Source organism: Argiope bruennichi, chromosome 9, assembly GCF_947563725.1.
Source record: "Argiope bruennichi chromosome 9, qqArgBrue1.1, whole genome shotgun sequence".
Taxonomy (NCBI): domain Eukaryota; kingdom Metazoa; phylum Arthropoda; class Arachnida; order Araneae; family Araneidae; genus Argiope; species Argiope bruennichi.
Genome location: NC_079159.1, coordinates 5,609,985 through 5,628,651, shown reverse-complemented (window position 1 = coordinate 5,628,651; position 18,667 = coordinate 5,609,985). Strand labels below are relative to the sequence as shown.

General features: G+C 27.8%; 1 protein-coding gene across 10 annotated transcripts in view; it reads left to right on the top strand.

Annotated features, from left to right (window-relative positions):
* The window catches only part of LOC129984378 (voltage-dependent calcium channel type A subunit alpha-1-like), a 391,421-nt gene that overhangs the window by 229,427 nt on the left and 143,327 nt on the right, over window positions 1–18,667 (top strand). For all 10 annotated transcript variants that reach the window (XM_056094255.1, XM_056094253.1, XM_056094248.1 and 7 more), the window contains exon 2: window positions 9,358–9,540. In XM_056094255.1, coding sequence (XP_055950230.1) covers window positions 9,358–9,540 — 183 coding nt within the window. The remainder of the gene's footprint in view (window positions 1–9,357; window positions 9,541–18,667) is intronic.

Below are 18,667 nucleotides of genomic sequence, written 5' to 3'. Positions count from 1 at the left end.
TTGATATAATTGTGCCATTATTATCGATGTTCTAGTCAAATACCAACCTACTCAGAGAATTTAAATGACTCTGTATTATCTTTGTTGCCTCTTGCAGAATGTATTGGTATTGTAGATTTAATCAGGAGATATAAATTACCTTTAAACTTAACTAAAAGTAAGAAAAAGTGTTACGCCGTATATCATTACACTTGGTCAGACAATTCTGTGCCCTTTCTTTCAGTATTTTAAGCTAACTGATATCTTTGAAAAGAATTTAGTTCTAAGAACCCCAATTGATATTCAACATAATTAAAAATGAAGCTGGTTTCGCGTTAACAAGTGTTTTTCGCCAAGAACATAGTTTGTTTTGCCTTAACAAGCTATGTTTAAGGCGAAATCTGTCTGATTTCATAGAAATAGAGAATACAAAATACACATCAGATAAATCATAAAAAAGTAACATATTTTGAATGAATTAATTCATTCGTATTTTGTGAGGAAAGACCATTGTTCTGAAATTTGTAATAATCTGTTTTCTTATTCCCTAACCGTTTCGTTTCCTTCATATTTTATATCATCATCCGCTTATAATCAGGTTAGCTTTTTTTTTTCAACTGCCATATACAAAGAATATAGCTTTGAACCATAGCTGCCACCATTTGCGTGCCAAAACTAATTTGATCTAAATGTCGTGACACTGGATAGATATTATGATGTTACGTATTACTATAAATTTCACCTAGACGCAATATCTCAAATATTGAAAATTAAAACCGTCATATCATTTGACTCAGTTTTTATTGTGGAAAGAGTTATAATTGTGAGTTTAAATATTTATCTTTGTACCACGGGATCTAGCATGCATCATTTTGAATGCTATGAATGAATCTCTTTATATTTATCCATGTTTTATTTCTGCCAGTAAAGGCTGGTGTTTTTTTTTTTTTTTTTTTTTTTTTTTTTCAATCTAAGTATTATTTGCCCTATTTAGGGAAGAAATTCGACATTATTCGTCTGATATTTCTCCAAAATTTTTCATATCTTGTTTTTTAAATCAAAATAATTAGATATGAATGGGATTTTTCTCATGCAATTTGGATGGAATTTATCGCATGAACAGATTCAATCATTATTTTTGAGATTTCAATATCTTTAAATTAATTTTATATTTTAACATATCAAAGGATCTAGTAGCTATCTTCACTTTTAAATGCTTACTTAGATGCAGTGCAATGAAACGATTTCGGCAAACACTCATTACTTTTCTTTTGACATTTTGATAATTTTAAACAGAAAAATAAATTGCGAAATTTTGCTAAAATTAGCAATTTGAATATTTTTTTTAGTAAATAAATGTTTCTACTACACGTTTCAGTAAATATGTGTATCAAAAGAAAAGTTAAAATATTTTTTTGAAAGTTTGAAATACTTTTAATCCAATTCCATGTCCTCTGTTATAGAATAAGATAGGAAATGATATATGAAAATCCAGATAATTTATTGTCTGATCATAAATTAAAACTTTGAAAGGCGAAATAAATAGCAAAATGTTTTCAATCTACTCTCTGGTTTCTAATTACCAGCTTCCGAATAAAATTTAATCTTTAAACTCAAATAAAATAATCTTTATTTACGTCGTCACAAAGATGGAAATCATAAAATTAGAATAACGAATATTTTCATATATTTTTCATGTTCTTCTTCATCTTATTCATATTTATAATTATATTATGTAACATTTAATGAAAAGGATTAAAAATTCTTCCAATGCTTTTCTTTTTTGTATGCAATTGTTATTTTATGTAAGTATTAATTGTAATTTCATAATAATAATGATGTTATCATGATTGTGAAATATTATATGAAATTATGATAATTTCATATGCTATCATATGGAATTTTTTATTTGCATGTGATTATTTTTAAACACATATATGTGTATTTTGAATACATATATGCTTATTAGTATGTGTAAAAAATTTAATTTTTTAGCATTATAAAAATAATTATTTCGGCATTATTCGAATTTGAACAACACTTCAACTTTAATTTCTGAGATGCCTGGACTACGCATTACTACTCCCCTCCCTTATTTTCCATTTTCGGAAACCAAAAATACTTTCTTTGTAAAATTCGATTTTAAATCGATAATTATTCCAAAAACTTTAACACTGTCTACTTTCTTCCTGCTTTAAACCTTCCTATTTTTGCCAGTGTCTGTTTGTGACTCTAAAAAGAAAATTCAGCAGGCATTCTAAAGATTGAAATCTTTCCATAATGATGATGTAATAGAATAGAGTTTAGAATTATATATGTGTTAAATCTTTCCATAATTATGATGTAATAGAATAGAGTTTAGAATTATATATGTGTTAAATCTTTCCATAATGACGATGTAATAGAATAGAGTTTGGATTTATATGTTGGCTATTTAACACTTCAAATCAGATTAAAAAAATCTATCATGTGTTCGTTAAGATTCATTCATTAACAAATTCATAAATAAAAATAATAATAACAATTAGCAACAATTTCTTTAATCAATTAGCATGTTTAATTTGATTTTTATAAGAACATTTGGAGTGTTCCAGTTTGTAATTTTTTGGGGATGGTTTTATTGATCCTAGGTTACTGAAGTTTCTTGCAATAATTTTTGAATGCGTGTTATAACATCTAGTTGTAATAAGCAGTAATATTGTGTTACAACAATAACAACAATATTCGCGTATTCTGTAATAAAAAATGAAGACATTTTCAGAAGTGATTAAATCACTAACATTTTCATAATCAAGAGTACTAAAGAAATTTTCAAAGCTTTCCTTCTTTCATTATTTTAACTCACGTAATAAAAATAACTTAACATTTGAATTATCAGAATGTTTAAATATTTTGTATTTTGAGCTAGAAACTAAAATTTCTTAACGCAAACATGAATGTTTATTAGCTTAATTGTGAACTTTATTGATTTAATGTAATTACAAAATTCAAAATAGCTTTTCTGCCGAAAAATAATTGTTTTACAGTTTAACAAGATCTAAGTCATTATTTCTTTTAAAACTGAAAAATCCGAAATGCACAAATATATTTTACTCTTATCTAATTTCTTCAATTATTATCTGAAGTATTTTGCGAAGCTACGGTATTTATACTTTTTCGTTAACATGCATAGCAAACTAGAAATTTCAATTACAATAATGCAGTTTAAATTTATTATTTGTATTTTATGTTTACAACAATGATATCAGCAATTTACAATTAAAGTCGCTTTTGAATACCAGTGCTGGGTTAGAAGTTTCCAAGGTAACAGAGAATCAAAACACATCTAAATAGCGACACTTTGTTGCTAATCAAACGCTTGTTTATAATTTAAAGGAAACCGATAATGTATGAGATATTTAATAACGATTATTGGCATTGCTATTGGTGTTTTTTATTAAAAAAAATAACAATGCTGGATAAAAGACTTGCATGTTATTGTATTTTATTTACGGTTATAATATATATTGGTCTCAAAAAGAATAGGGGGAAAATTTGCTTAAATTTGATAAAATAACACGCAAAACCAAGTAGAATCCTATTTTGTACAATTTGAAACATATTGTTCGATTTGATACAATATATGTTATAATATAATGCTATAAAACATCGAACCATACTGTGCATTGAAATCAATCAGTTTGTATTTAATAGTTTTTTTTACTACTTACTTTACTTCATCATTTCGTTATATTTACATAAATAATAGAAATATTTTCGTCATGTAAAAATGTATGTAGTTGGTTTGATTTTTTATAATGATATTCTTTCTTTTCGTTTTTATTGACTAATCCTACAACTGCAAATCATTTGTTATTATTTTAAAGTATCTCTATACCTGTGTGAATGAAATTGAGATAATTTTTTTTATTATATTAAGTGTACTGGTACTATATTAGAAAAAGGCTTAACTTAGGTAAAATAGAACAAAAAAAATCTGAATTTTTAAATTTTTCATTTAAATTAATCTTTCTCAAAAACTGACAGAATTTCTTTTTGCGATATCCTATATGTTAATTAAATTAGGTCGTAGGTATTACTTTTTATTATATTTCTGATTTCAACTATATAAAATTAAACATTTAATAGATTATAAAAATCTGTCATGAGTTATTTTGTGGAAATGTTATCGTAGCAATATTGAATAATTAAAAACACTAATTATTTCAATAATATATTGTAAAAAGCAAAATTAGTATTTTCTATTTTTTAGCAAATCTAGGAAAACTACATTTGTTTATTATGTACTGATATTATATTGTAGGTTTTTGTGTGCTCTTATCTAAATATTACGTATGCGTATGCAAATTTTTTGAGATAAGTATGTTATTTGATACTTCGTATTTTCCACCTTTCTAACTTTAATTTTAGACACTAGTGCATATTCATTGTCATTAAAATAATCTAATCTAATTCAAATATATATTTCATTATTCTGTAGACTTCCATATTCGCAACCTTAATTTTAGACACTAGTGCATATTCATTGTCTTTAAAGTAATCTAGTTTAATTCAAATATATATTTCATTATTCTGTAGACTTCCATATTCGCAACCTTAATTTTAGACACTAGTGCATATTCATTGTCTTTAAAGTAATCTAGTTTAATTCAAATATATATTTCATTATTCTGTAGACTTCCATATTCGCAACCTTAATTTTAGACACTAGTGCATATTCATTGTCTTTAAAGTAATCTAGTTTAATTCAAATATATATTTCATTATTCTGTAGACTTCCATATTCGCAACCTTAATTTTAAACACTGGTGCATATTCATTGTCTTTAAAGTAATCTAGTTTAATTCAAATATATATTTCATTATTCTGTAGACTTCCATATTCGCAACCTTAATTTTAGACACTAGTGCATATTCATTGTCTTTAAAGTAATCTAGTTTAATTCAAATATATATTTCATTATTCTGTAGACTTCCATATTCGCAACCTTAATTTTAGACACTAGTGCATATTCATTGTCTTTAAAGTAATCTAGTTTAATTCAAATATATATTTCATTATTCTGTAGACTTCCATATTCGCAACCTTAATTTTAGACACTAGTGCATATTCATTGTCTTTAAAGTAATCTAGTTTAATTCAAATATAAATTTCATTATTCTGTAGACTTCCATATTCGCAACCTTAATTTTAGACACTAGTGCATATTCATTGTCTTTAAAGTAATCTAGTTTAATTCAAATATATATTTCATTATTCTGTAGACTTCCATATTCGCAACCTTAATTTTAGACACTAGTGCATATTCATTGTCTTTAAAGTAATCTAGTTTAATTCAAATATAAATTTCATTATTCTGTAGACTTCCATATTCGCAACCTTAATTTTAGACACTAGTGCATATTCATTGTCTTTAAAGTAATCTAGTTTAATTCAAATATAAATTTCATTATTCTGTAGATTTCCATATTCGCAACCTTAATTTTAGACACTAGTGCATATTCATTGTCTTTAAAGTAATCTAGTTTAATTCAAATATATATTTCATTATTCTGTAGACTTCCATATTCGCAACCTTAATTTTAGACACTAGTGCATATTCATTGTCTTTAAAGTAATCTAGTTTAATTCAAATATATATTTCATTATTCTGTAGACTTCCATATTCGCAACCTTAATTTTAGACACTAGTGCATATTCATTGCCTTTAAAGTAATCTAGTTTAATTCAAATATATATTTCATTATTCTGTAGACTTCCATATTCGCAACCTTAATTTTAGACACTAGTGCATATTCATTGTCTTTAAAGTAATCTAGTTTAATTCAAATATATATTTCATTATTCTGTAGACTTCCATATTCGCAACCTTAATTTTAGACACTAGTGCATATTCATTGTCTTTAAAGTAATCTAGTTTAATTCAAATATAAATTTCATTATTCTGAAGACTTCCATATTCGCAACCTTAATTTTAGACACTAGTGCATATTCATTGTCTTTAAAGTAATCTAGTTTAATTCAAATATAAATTTCATTATTCTGTAGACTTCCATATTCGCAACCTTAATTTTAGACACTAGTGCATATTCATTGTCTTTAAAGTAATCTAGTTTAATTCAAATATAAATTTCATTATTCTGTAGACTTCCATATTCGCAACCTTAATTTTAGACACTAGTGCATATTCATTGTCTTTAAAGTAATCTAGTTTAATTCAAATATATATTTCATTATTCTGTAGACTTCCATATTCGCAACCTTAATTTTAGACACTAGTGCATATTCATTGTCTTTAAAGTAATCTAGTTTAATTCAAATATATATTTCATTATTCTGTAGACTTCCATATTCGCAACCTTAATTTTAGACACTAGTGCATATTCATTGTCTTTAAAGTAATCTAGTTTAATTCAAATATATATTTCATTATTCTGTAGACTTCCATATTCGCAACCTTAATTTTAGACACTAGTGCATATTCATTGTCTTTAAAGTAATCTAGTTTAATTCAAATATATATTTCATTATTCTGTAGACTTCCATATTCGCAACCTTAATTTTAGACACTAGTGCATATTCATTGTCTTTAAAGTAATCTAGTTTAATTCAAATATATATTTCATTATTCTGTAGACTTCCATATTCGCAACCTTATTTTTAGACACTAGTGCATATTCATTGTCTTTAAAGTAATCTAGTTTAATTCAAATATAAATTTCATTATTCTGTAGACTTCCATATTCGCAACCTTAATTTTAGACACTAGTGCATATTCATTGTCTTTAAAGTAATCTAGTTTAATTCAAATACAAATTTCCTTATTTTGTAGACTTCCACATTTGTAATCTTAATTTTAGACATTAGAGCATATTCATTGTCATTAAATAATCTAGTCTAATTCAAATATAAATTTCATTATTCTGTAAACTTCCATATTAGAATAAAGATACTAATGCTAATTTTAGATATTAGATAGATATTAGTGCATAGATACTAGTGATACTAGTGCATAGTCATATCTCATTATTCTACAGAGCTCTATATAAACTTATTCGTATTTTTCAACCAAAATACTAACACTCATTCTCATAGAACATGATAAACAAACCAAGTTTATGCAAAAGGAAAAATACACATTTTAATATAGATTTTTATTATTATTTTTTATCGATTTATTGATTGATTGATTAAATGGGTCTCATTTCATTATTTTTGTCTTCAATGAAGATTTTTTTCTTTTTTAAAAATTAGTTTTTAACGTAATATTTCTACGTATCGATTAGTAATTTACAAATATATTTGAATTTATATAATTTAGCCCAAATCAGCAGGACCTTTATAACGCGATTTTCTATTTCTTGAAACGTATCGTCCGATTTGTACAGAAGTCCATTAAGAAACAATAAAGAAAATTCTCTTCCGGAGAAATTTTTTTAAATAAAATAATTTATTCAATAATTCCTTAGTATTTTATTGGCCGAATTTAAAATTGACTGTACAGTCACTGTCGCTGTCATTTATTCCACTCATTTATTGCTTCATTTCCAGACTCTTTTCAGGAAAAAGATTTTTCTATACTAATAATAAAGGGGAATGGGCATGTGTACGTAAGCCCAATATCACAGACCTGACTATTTAACATGGAACTGCAAACTTGAGCAGAAATATGTACTGTGAAGTGGGAATGTCGATGGCTGGCAGCGATTTTTTTCATAAAATGAAATCGAATTTATTCATTAGGAATTCCCATTATTCTACATCATTTTAAAATACAAAATATATGTTTTTTTATTTCTATTTATACTAATCTGGTTGTCCTGCAAACTTTTTCGTGAATCTTTTTTCATTTTTTTTCTTGTAAAATTGTCAGTGGCGTATTTCATTTTTCCAATGAAATAAATGAACCGTTTTCATATTTCATCAAACATTTAATGACTTGATCTCTTCCATCATGAAAACTTTGAGAAAGAATATTCTATTTTAGCATTTTTGAAGTTAATAAAGCAAATAAAAAAGTAAAATGACAGTACAGCAAAATTCAAAGGATAGAACATATTTTCGATTTGGGTAATATTATTTGATCACGAATAATTACATTATAAAAGAAAAAGTAGATAAAATATTCACCATTGGGAGCAAAAGTGGGATTACTGGATGAATTCGAGCTATGAAATACTCATAAAAATTTAATACAGAAAGTTTTTATGCGATTGACTAAAATCTGTTGGTTATTATACAAAATATTTTAACGGTTAAAGTTTCTTTTTTTCTATTTTTTTCAAATTTGTGGATATTTTCAAATTATCTCTTGATTTTACAATTTAGAACTTATTTCATACAATTTAGTTCTTTTATTTCATAACTTAGTGAACAGAATATGTTGAAAATATTTTTCTTTTACACTATTCTGGTACTCAAACCACCACGGTTGAGTACAAAATGCAACTTGTCGCTATCCATTTGTTTGACATGTAATGATTTTCGGCTCTTGAAAGTATCTCAATTACCCACAATTCGACGGTTCTCGAACAATTGAAAAAGACTTGCAGTCAAATGACATTAACAACATTTGATAAAAAAAAAATTCCAATATTCACGCTTTGAGCAAGTTTTTACGGAAGCAAATTTGTCAATCTTAAAACAAGTATAACTGCTAAAATATATTTTCTTTTTAGTGTTCGTTAAATATTTGTCAATGGAATAAAATATTACCTTTATTTTATGCTTAGTTTGTGCATAAATTTAGCCTCAAATGTGTGTAGTTTTCTGCAAAGTAATCTTAAGGGGTCTCCGGATTTTTAACGATTATCCATGGAAGCAAAAAAACATCCTTTTCCCAATTCATCTGATTTACAAATGAAACAGTTGTGAAATTTGAAAATTTAACCATAGAATGTTCATATGCAAGTATAATATTTCGCATGTTTTCATATAATTTTAAGAAACATATACCATTTTCATAATAAGATAATTTTTTGACATTCCGGCAGATGAACTTTCTGTTTAAATTTGATTATTGTTGTTTTAGTTTTAGTTTTTTTTCTCGATAACGCGAAACTCGAAAGTTTTGATAATATCGTTAAAATTTTAGTACCAAAAATGCTCAGAAAAGATGGGACTCTAACATATATTTTTTTTTTCAAGACATCAAAAATTTTGACGTTTAAGAATCCTGACACCCCTTAAGTGCTTACACTTGATCATCTTTCGTATTATTTTGAATAATGGAATTGAATATGGTCTCTGAAAGCTTTAGTCAGTGTCTTCTGTTAAGTAGATCATAAAAAAATTCAAAATTACTTTTAATTTTGATATTAAATCATTTGTTTGCCATGTTCTGTTATAATAATTTGTCATTTTCTTTTCCATCAACAGGTTGCGGGCTCTGCAGGCCGAGGCGGCCAGCAGGTCGTGTGATCGCGAGGATGAGCCGAAGCTGAGCGGGATGGTCAAGAAGAGAGGGCAGCAAGCGGAAGGGGCGAAGGGCCCCTCCTCCCTCTTCCTCCTCTCGGACGACAACCTCATCAGGAGGTACACCAAGTTCATCATCGAGTGGCCATATCCTTTTTTCATTCAAAGTTTTCATTTGTCCTCTTTGGTATGATTCTTAAGTATTTTTTATTTGGGCAACTTCTTCCAGACTCAAACCATTTTTTTAAAACTTTTCCTGCAAAAAATCGTTTTTATTTTAAATTTTATTACAAATACTACTATATTTAAGGATACGGGAACCTTTCTCTCTTTGGCGTATGCGCTAGAAAGCGTTTATTTCATCAAATGAAGGGTGAGTGGAGGAACTGTTTAAATTCAGCATTAAGGTAAACTCAGATTATTTGCGCAATTAGGAGGCTGCTCATCTTTCTCCGTACCACCCCTTAGTGAAGTACGTGCGTCTCAAAGTGCTATTTTCAGAATTCTAAAACGGATGAACTCCATGAAACAGATGAAATAAATGAATCAAACCAGCCATTTTTTTAACTCCTTTTCTGCATAAAAACGTGTACCTTTTTTTTTAACCTTATATAGAACAATATGAAAGCTTTGATAGATATTTCAAAATTTACAAAATCGTGAACAAACATCTAAGTGTATTTGAAATCAACATTACAGCACATATATCTTTCTAAGCAATTTTAATACAGTTCTACGAAACAGATGGCAGTGGTAGCTAATAAATTGATTATTTAGAGCCAGTTTTTAATCTTTTTTATATAAAATCAAACGCTTTCTTTCACCCAACGCCATACCAACCAGGTTATCCCGGCCCCAAGTTAAATGGTTATAACTGTATATGTATCGTAGTAATAACCTAGTTTACGAACTATTCCTGATAACTGCGGTCTGATTACTTCGTTACTGCATGTAAAGAGTTTAAGTTTTATCCTTGTCCTTTTTGAGTTTTAATGCTTTTTTCAAAACATAGGATGAATAAGTAAACAAAATAATAAGATGTATTATCTTATCTTAAAACGCACTGCTTTTTTTTCGCTTTTAAAAATGTTATTGATCAGGAATTGATGATTAGCATTCCATGAACAATCTTTCCAATAATTCCAACTGAAATGTTAATTCTGTATTTTTTTTATTTCTATTTCATTACTAGCAAAAATAAAATGTAACGTTTCATGGCAAGGTTTTTTTTTTTTTTTTTTTTTTGTCAGTTTTTGTAATCTGTGAAAAGAAGGCGTTCACAAAGAATTGCGGAACTGATAAAACGACATATTTTAATTACGTGAAAACAAATTTGCAACGATGGCAACCAAACATATATGTAGGCTTTATTTCCTCACTTTTGATTGCCAAAATGCACGCCAATTTTTTCATACATTTTTTCCAACTCTCGGCTTAGTAATATTTTAGTTTTATTTCAAGCTTTGCCGCCTTTTTTTTTTCTTTTTTTTTTGCATCACCATTCTGTTTACACTATTCTCCTGATATTATATTTTGTGCCACCATTCTTTCTTAGGGTAACATTTTTGTACTATCATACAATTACAAAATAAGCCTTTGGAGTCAAACAGTTCAAGTAAATATACTTATGTAAAAGCTTTTTCTTCTCTGCAATAATAAGAAAATACTATGTGAAGTAAAAAAAATAAATTTGTATAGATTAAAGATGATAAGTTAATAATTTAAGAAAAAAAAATTTTTTTTATTCAAAACACACGCATTTACAGTTTTTACTAAAGCGTTTAAATATACCATTTTTGTCAATTTATTTTCACTGACGCGTTTAAATATACCATTTTTGTCACTTTATATTTACTTCTGAATAAAAGAAACGACTATCCATTATTGGATAAGACAAATCATGTTCCACATACCCTCTATCTCTACTAATAAGGAAAGAGAATGTATGTCTGGGTGTATTGGCTCAACAAGCCACACCATTTCGCCTAGAGCTGACAAATTTGTATACACATACATTGGATGCACTAGTAAATATGCTTTGGAGGAAGGAAATGTTTGTCACGAATGTTTTTACATAGGAATTAAAATTTTAATTAATTAAAAATTGAGATTTTTTTGTCATTTTTCATGATAATTTCAGAAAATACTGCGACATCAAATTGATTTTCCTCCGTGTTAAAATACAAAAGATTATATTTTTAAAAATTTGTTTCCCGGGTTTTTTTTAATTTTTTTATTTGTATTAATTTTGACAATTTTTTAAAACTTTTCTTTGCATAGCTTTTATAAATATACTTCATTTTGTTACTAAATTCAAACCATTTCCATTATATCGTCAAACATTTAATCGCGTGATTTTTGTCTGGTATTTAATGATAAGGAAGAATTTTTTTGTTTATTATGTGCACAGTTTATATGAGGATCAAAAAAAAATTAAAATATCTTTAAAATATCTAAAGACAATGTATGACTGTAAGCGGTGAATCCCTTTAATAAAAACTAATAAACAAAAACCAAATATGGGGGAAATGAATGTCAAAAAATGAAGAAAATGAATATCTAAAAATGAAAAATGTCATTAATATGACCAAAACACATTCTACTTAAACGACCGGAACTCCCTTGTTTAACTGTAATTTCTTTCGTAAAGAATATAATGACCTCATATTTACTTCAATTACTTTACTTAATGCTGGAATTATACCAACTCCTAATGCATTTTTATTGCATCTAATAAAAAATCTAATATTTAACGAAGACCAGGAGGGACTGTATCGTGAAGGTTCCGTATCGTGACTTATAACTGTAACTGCTCAGTTTTCTCCATGTTAATAAAATGGCAGATAATATTTTATTGATGTTGCGTGTAAGAGAAAGAGAGAGATATTATTACACACTTGCACATATCACTTTATGTTTGCAACTTCGATGCCTTACAAGGAATCTTAAAATTGGCACCTCCACCCCAATATTTCTCATTATTTAATGAGCCTCATCTGAAAAATGGGCACAATATCATCCCGTTCACATAGCTGTTGTAGTATTTATGAATAATGAATGCCTGATTAAATCATTTTACGCAGTGTTTATGAATGAATATTCCAACTTTGCAAGTATGTCAAAAGAAAACGGTTCAAAGTACGGCCTTGTTGTTTATCGGAAATCCAAAATAACAATTGAAAGTTTAAATTCAACACAGTTATAAGTGTTTTATGGGAGCCCCTCCAGAAATAAGGAGGATATTAAAGTGTCTGATAATTCATCCCACCATTTTTTTTGAATGTCTGTTGTGGAGCTTAGAAAGGATATTTATATGTGTGTACGACACTTTTTCATTGTTTTAAGGGCTAAATCAAATAGCAGGTGTTCATTTCCGCACTGTCAACAGACACTGACGAACTTCACACATGCATATCTGCAGGATTTCAACGTGTCACATCAGAAACACTGAAAAAATAAGAAATGAATTATCTTGATATCACTTTGATATCCTTCCTTTTTTCTAAGGGGCTTACAATGTACACTTATAACTATGTTTGTTTTAAACTTTCATCTGTTATTATGGATTTCGGATGAACAATAAGGCTATAATTAGTTTTACTTCCTTTTAATAGACCTGAAAAGCTGGGATATTTATTTAAAAACACCCTGTATATAGAAGTGCATGCCGCGCTGTCTTGAATCATAATAAATTAACCAGTTAAGTACGTTATCACAGCATTGATAGAATAAAAAATTAACTTAAAATAAATAATTGACATGGGCATTAAAAATGAGTGGAAGTGTAAAATAAGTTTCCCAGTTTATTAAATAAAGATACTCATATTGGGCAGATGCAAAATGTCTAAATCCGAAACTGCGTGTACTTAACCGCTTAAGAGTAAAATTATTTTTCACTGTACAGACAAATAGACGTACATATACAAACATACATTGAAATAACTCGAGTAAGGCTCTGAAAATGTGTTAGTATAATCATATTAGTTTTTTTAGTAATTGTATGTCTAAATAAAAACAAAATATGTAAGTCCATCATTGATTATACTGAACCTCTTAAGTACTAAATTATTCTTTATCATCATATATATGTCATATATATATATGTACATATAACATACATATATGACATACGCCGAAGAAAATCGTTTTACGTATATATGTAAGTCCTTAAATGGTTAAATATCATATTATATTAATATGCGAAAATAACGAAATAAATGCATGTCTAAACAAGAGCGAAATATCTAAATCCACCACTGAGTGTATTGAACCATTTAAGGACAAAATTATTTTTCATTGTACATGTATACAAACGTAGTACAAATATATAAAGGTACACATACAACGTAGATAGAATTAACTTGGGTTAGGCTCTCAGATAATTAGCATCTTATTAGTATACCTAAATCAAATATCTAAATCAACCATTGAGAAAATAAATCGCTTGAAGACTGAATTATTGTTTATTGTTATATATACATAAACATATGTATATATAAAGAAACTCGGCCTAGACCCTTAAATGGTTAAATATTATATTAGTATGTCTAAAATATCGAAATAAATGTATGCCTAAATAAAAGAAAAATATCTAAATCCATCGTTGCTTATACTGAACCACTTAAGGACTGAATTATTTTTCAATGTATAAACATACATATACAAACTCAGAACGAATGAACTCGGTTTAAGACTTTATTTGGTATCATATTAATATAAAGTATCATGTTAATATAAAGTTTAAAAATTATCACATTAAAAGCTTTAGAATTTTTCTATAATATTTTGTGAAAGCTAGCTAGTATCTTGCAAAGTGCGTAGTTCGGTCCTGATTCCCAAATGTATAGCTGTGTCCATTTGAAAATAATCTTTTCGCCTAAAATGCCATCATTGTTATTCATATCGTCATTGTCCCTTAATGGGAGTGAGTGCACATGGTTATAAAGTTCCCAAAACCACTGGCATTGTTTATTCCTGATAATAAATTCCAAAACGACACTCAGATTTTCAACTTTTGATTTACAGCTGGCCATAACTTTCCCTTAAAAGATGCTGGGATTCATCTTCTTGACAAGCGAATGGAGTGTCCCTCGCACTGGGCCCGATGCCAGGAAGACTGCGGGAATCATTAATATTTTATTTCTTTTTATCGCCGTCTCAAATTTACCAGACGAAAACTGGGGAGCAAAACTTGTTTAGCATGACAAGAACAATAAATAATCGCCGTATCAGTTTAAAAATGAAAAAAAAAAATGACAAAAAGGAACAGCAATTGAACTACAAAATTTTAGCTTGTTTGTTTTGGTGGGAAGAAATGATAAAATGTGTGTCTTTTCTTTCCAGTGTTTAGAAAATCCAGGTTAATGCGCCGTCTGAGTTATTTTTTATTGCATGAAACAATTTTCTTGACTTTTTGATACAAGTTAGATTTTCTTCTGCTTCTATTTTTTGAACAAAGCTGAAGTTTAGGAAGTTTCAGTAAAAAAATATATCATGGAAAATACATTTTATTTTTAAGCGTTTGTGAGGATAGAATAATTTTTTTTATCAAATCTCTACTAACAATAAAGAATAAAGTCTACTTTTCATAACAAAATGTTTGATCCCAAACTGGTAAGGATATACTTGACAGAGAGAAAATATACACCAAAGAGCGACTTTTTTAAAAAAATTTTATATATATAAAAAATAAGTGATTTAGAAGTTTTTCACCAATAATTCAAGAGAATATTACTGTACAAAAATAAATTTAATACTGTTTGAAAATTTGAAAAATTGTCTTCTTAATTATGTAAATTCAGTCTGCATAGATTTTTTTTAATTTAGAATTTTTTAAAAAAATAATAATATTTTTTGCAAAATTTTCTGCAGTAAATTTCATTGCAAAAATGAATTTCAAACCAATTTAACGTTTTACTTATATTTATTTGATCGTGGCATCTTCTTCCGGTGTCCAAAGCTGAGGAAGAAGGATTCTGGTTGTTTATTTGTGCAATTTAAATGAGGAGTCGGAAAGTGAAATTATATTACTATAACGTCCATTAAAACTTACAATTCATACTTAGAAATTTTTAATGGCATTATGATATCATGGGACTCAACTACATTACGAAGGTTCATAACAATTAATAAAATAGGTATAAGGGTTAATTAATAAAATACAGTACACTCCCGATTATCCGCGGAATAGGGTGGCGCGGCCGCCGCGGATAATCCAAAAAAAGCTAAAAACGGGTATAGCAAAAGAGAAAACAGTCATTCCAACTTTGAAAAATCGTTTTATGTACAATAAAACGTAAAATAAACAGAAGGAAATGTTTAACTATCACTCAAAACTAACCTAAAATGCATTTTGTTAATGAAAACAGAAAAGTGCTTTGAACTTACGAGAGGCGTCAAGGATACACCGAAAAATGAATACATATGTACTGTTTTAATACTGTAATGTATTATGTAATTACAAAAACATAACTGTAAAACTACACCTTTTTGAAGAAATCAGTCATTTGTGTTGGCTTCTTGCTTTGGAAGCATTTTCTCTTTGCTTGGAAGCAAAAAAAAAAAAAAAGAAAGAAAGAAAAGAAACTTAGTGCGGCAGGCGTGGATAACCCGCCCGCGGATCATCGGGAGTCTACTGTAGGTATAAATGCACACATTTAGTATAAGCAGATATTATTATTTATTCTGTTATTCAAAATTATTCTATTCTTCAATTCGAAGAATATCTTTCCACGTTATCCAATACTCATTTTTGTGAGTTATTGATTTCTAAAATTGCTCCAAACTTCCGAATCTCCCTGTATGCCTGAATCTTAGTTAAAATAAAATTATAAGAAAAGATCTCTTGTTACGCTTTTAGTTATATTATTTTAGGACAAATTTAGATTAAAGAACTAAAAATATGAGTGAACTACCAAAACCAAAAATGAAGGAATATTTGCGTTGTAAATCGAGTCATTGGACACAATATTTCAGCATATTAATGAAATAAAAATTGTTTCTTGAAAGGAATTAATTGTAGAGATTTTGTAGAATTTTGTAGAGATTGTATTCTATATGTTAAATATTTTGTGAAGTAAAATGAAATCAGTCATACTAAATAAATTAGAAATAAAAATATATAACTAGAAAGAATTTTTACAAAAAAAAAAAAAAACCTTCTCTAAATATAGTGAACTTTGGGCGAAACACCTAATGTATTCAAAATGTACCGAAATGAAACACAATACAGAATCGTTTTTCACATTGTATAAATCAAGTGCAAAAAACAGTATTCTGAACTTTCATTTAGTTCATTATTAAAATCCCAGAATTCTGTAATAAAATAATATATTGGTTACGAAGTGTATAAGGCTTCAAATGGCTATGTATGCAATCAAATAACAATGCTTTAAATAATTGGTTATTATATAAAAAAAGATTGAAGAATTGTTTTCAGAATTGTTTTCTGAAAAAAAAATTGAAGAATGTGTGTTAAAGATCCAGAGTTATGTTGTAATAAAAATAAAATGTTACGGATTTTTCAAAAAATTAAATATTTAAGGCATCATTAATCAATATAGAAAATATAATTTAAGTTGTGCAATGGTAATATGAAAGTCAAGGATTATTTTTTGCAAGAATAAATTGGCTAAAGCAAATTTTATTGTGCTGGTTCGGATAGTCGCTAAAATGATGATTGATTCGAATTAAGATGTTTTATAAAAATTAAACGATTTTAAAAGTAATATAAAATGAATTGTTTCATAAAAAATAGGTTCCTATACAATTCCTTGATATACGAAAATATGAATTCCTCGGTAATCATTTGTGGTTCAGTTATTCAATCATTCTTCTTAATACATTTTCAACTCTCAGTATTGTAAGCATTTTTATTTAATTTTCGAAAAATAAATAAAAGGGAATTAAAAATTATTCATATGGCGGCTTATCTCTTGACCAGGAGAAAATTGATTAATTTTCGATATTTTCTCGAATATTTCTTATTGTTTTACTTTAAAATTTTATTATTTCTTCTTTTGGAGGCTTATATCTGAACATTCGATGGTTTATTAAAGTTTAAATTCAGGATTTTATATTTATTTATAGTTAGATAAATCAAAACAATGCAATTCTTTAACAAACATGGAAATGAAAATAATGCAAAGACAAACTTTTTAAAACAATTTCAATTAATTCAAATAAATTTTGAAATAATTGAAATCGTTTAAAAAGTGTAAAGGCAAATGTAATTCTAATAAATTTTTTATTGCTGAATGCTTGTTAAAAATATGAATCGGATCTTTAAAAACGGAATAAATTACCTTCTCTTTGCTTTTTTTTTCAAAATTGAAACAAAAATTGGAAACTTTTCTCACCAGTGTCATAACCAAAGAAAACCCTCAGACGATAAATAAAAAATGAAGCTAGGAAAAGAAATTTCTCCCGCCAAGATTTATTCTAAATATTTCAAGCAAAGCAAAAGAAGAAAAAAGAGGTGGGGAGAACTTCTTTCCAAAAAAATACAGTAAGCTGACAATGCAGAGTCGGGGAAAAAATCCTTTTTTTGACCTGAATAATTCAGCCATTACTTTTTTTCAGAAAAAAGGAAGACAAGGAGAGCAAAATAAATATTATCTCTGACCCAGTTATCTTCCGCATAAAACATCTGTCGGGCATCTACCTACGCGCCTTTGTCTTTCGAAAGAAAAAATTCCCAACGAAGTGACACGATTTTGTCCGGAAATCTACGAAAGAAATGAAACATTTGCCCCGGGTCTTTCTGGCGACAGGTTCTCTTCTGCTGCTTAATAAATGCAAAGAAAGAGAAACGGCGGATTATTTTTGTCAAGGATTTTTTACAGATATTTTATACAGGAGAAATCGATAAATAGAGATTTTGTCATTTAATTTATTTTCTACAAATGATCTCATGTAAGTTAAAATCAAATTTTTCTTTGGGTACTTCATATGGGAAAATGATGACGAAAGTTAAAATGAAGCATCAATACAAAGGTAGATTAGTAAGCCTCTTAAAAAAAAACTATGCTATCTAATTAGATGATACCTTCTCTTTTAGGACTATACCGTCCTATGAATTCAACTATGAATAAATAAAATAACTGAGGCGTGTTATGGATTCTGTGTAATTTTTTTATTATAGCTTCTTTTGAGTGAATTAATTTTAAAGTTTCAAGAAATAAATTCGATGTCTGTGTGACGCCTTCACATAACAATTGACGTATCAATTACTTACCCATAAGAATTAGGGGCCGCGGCGGCATGGTGGAAAGGT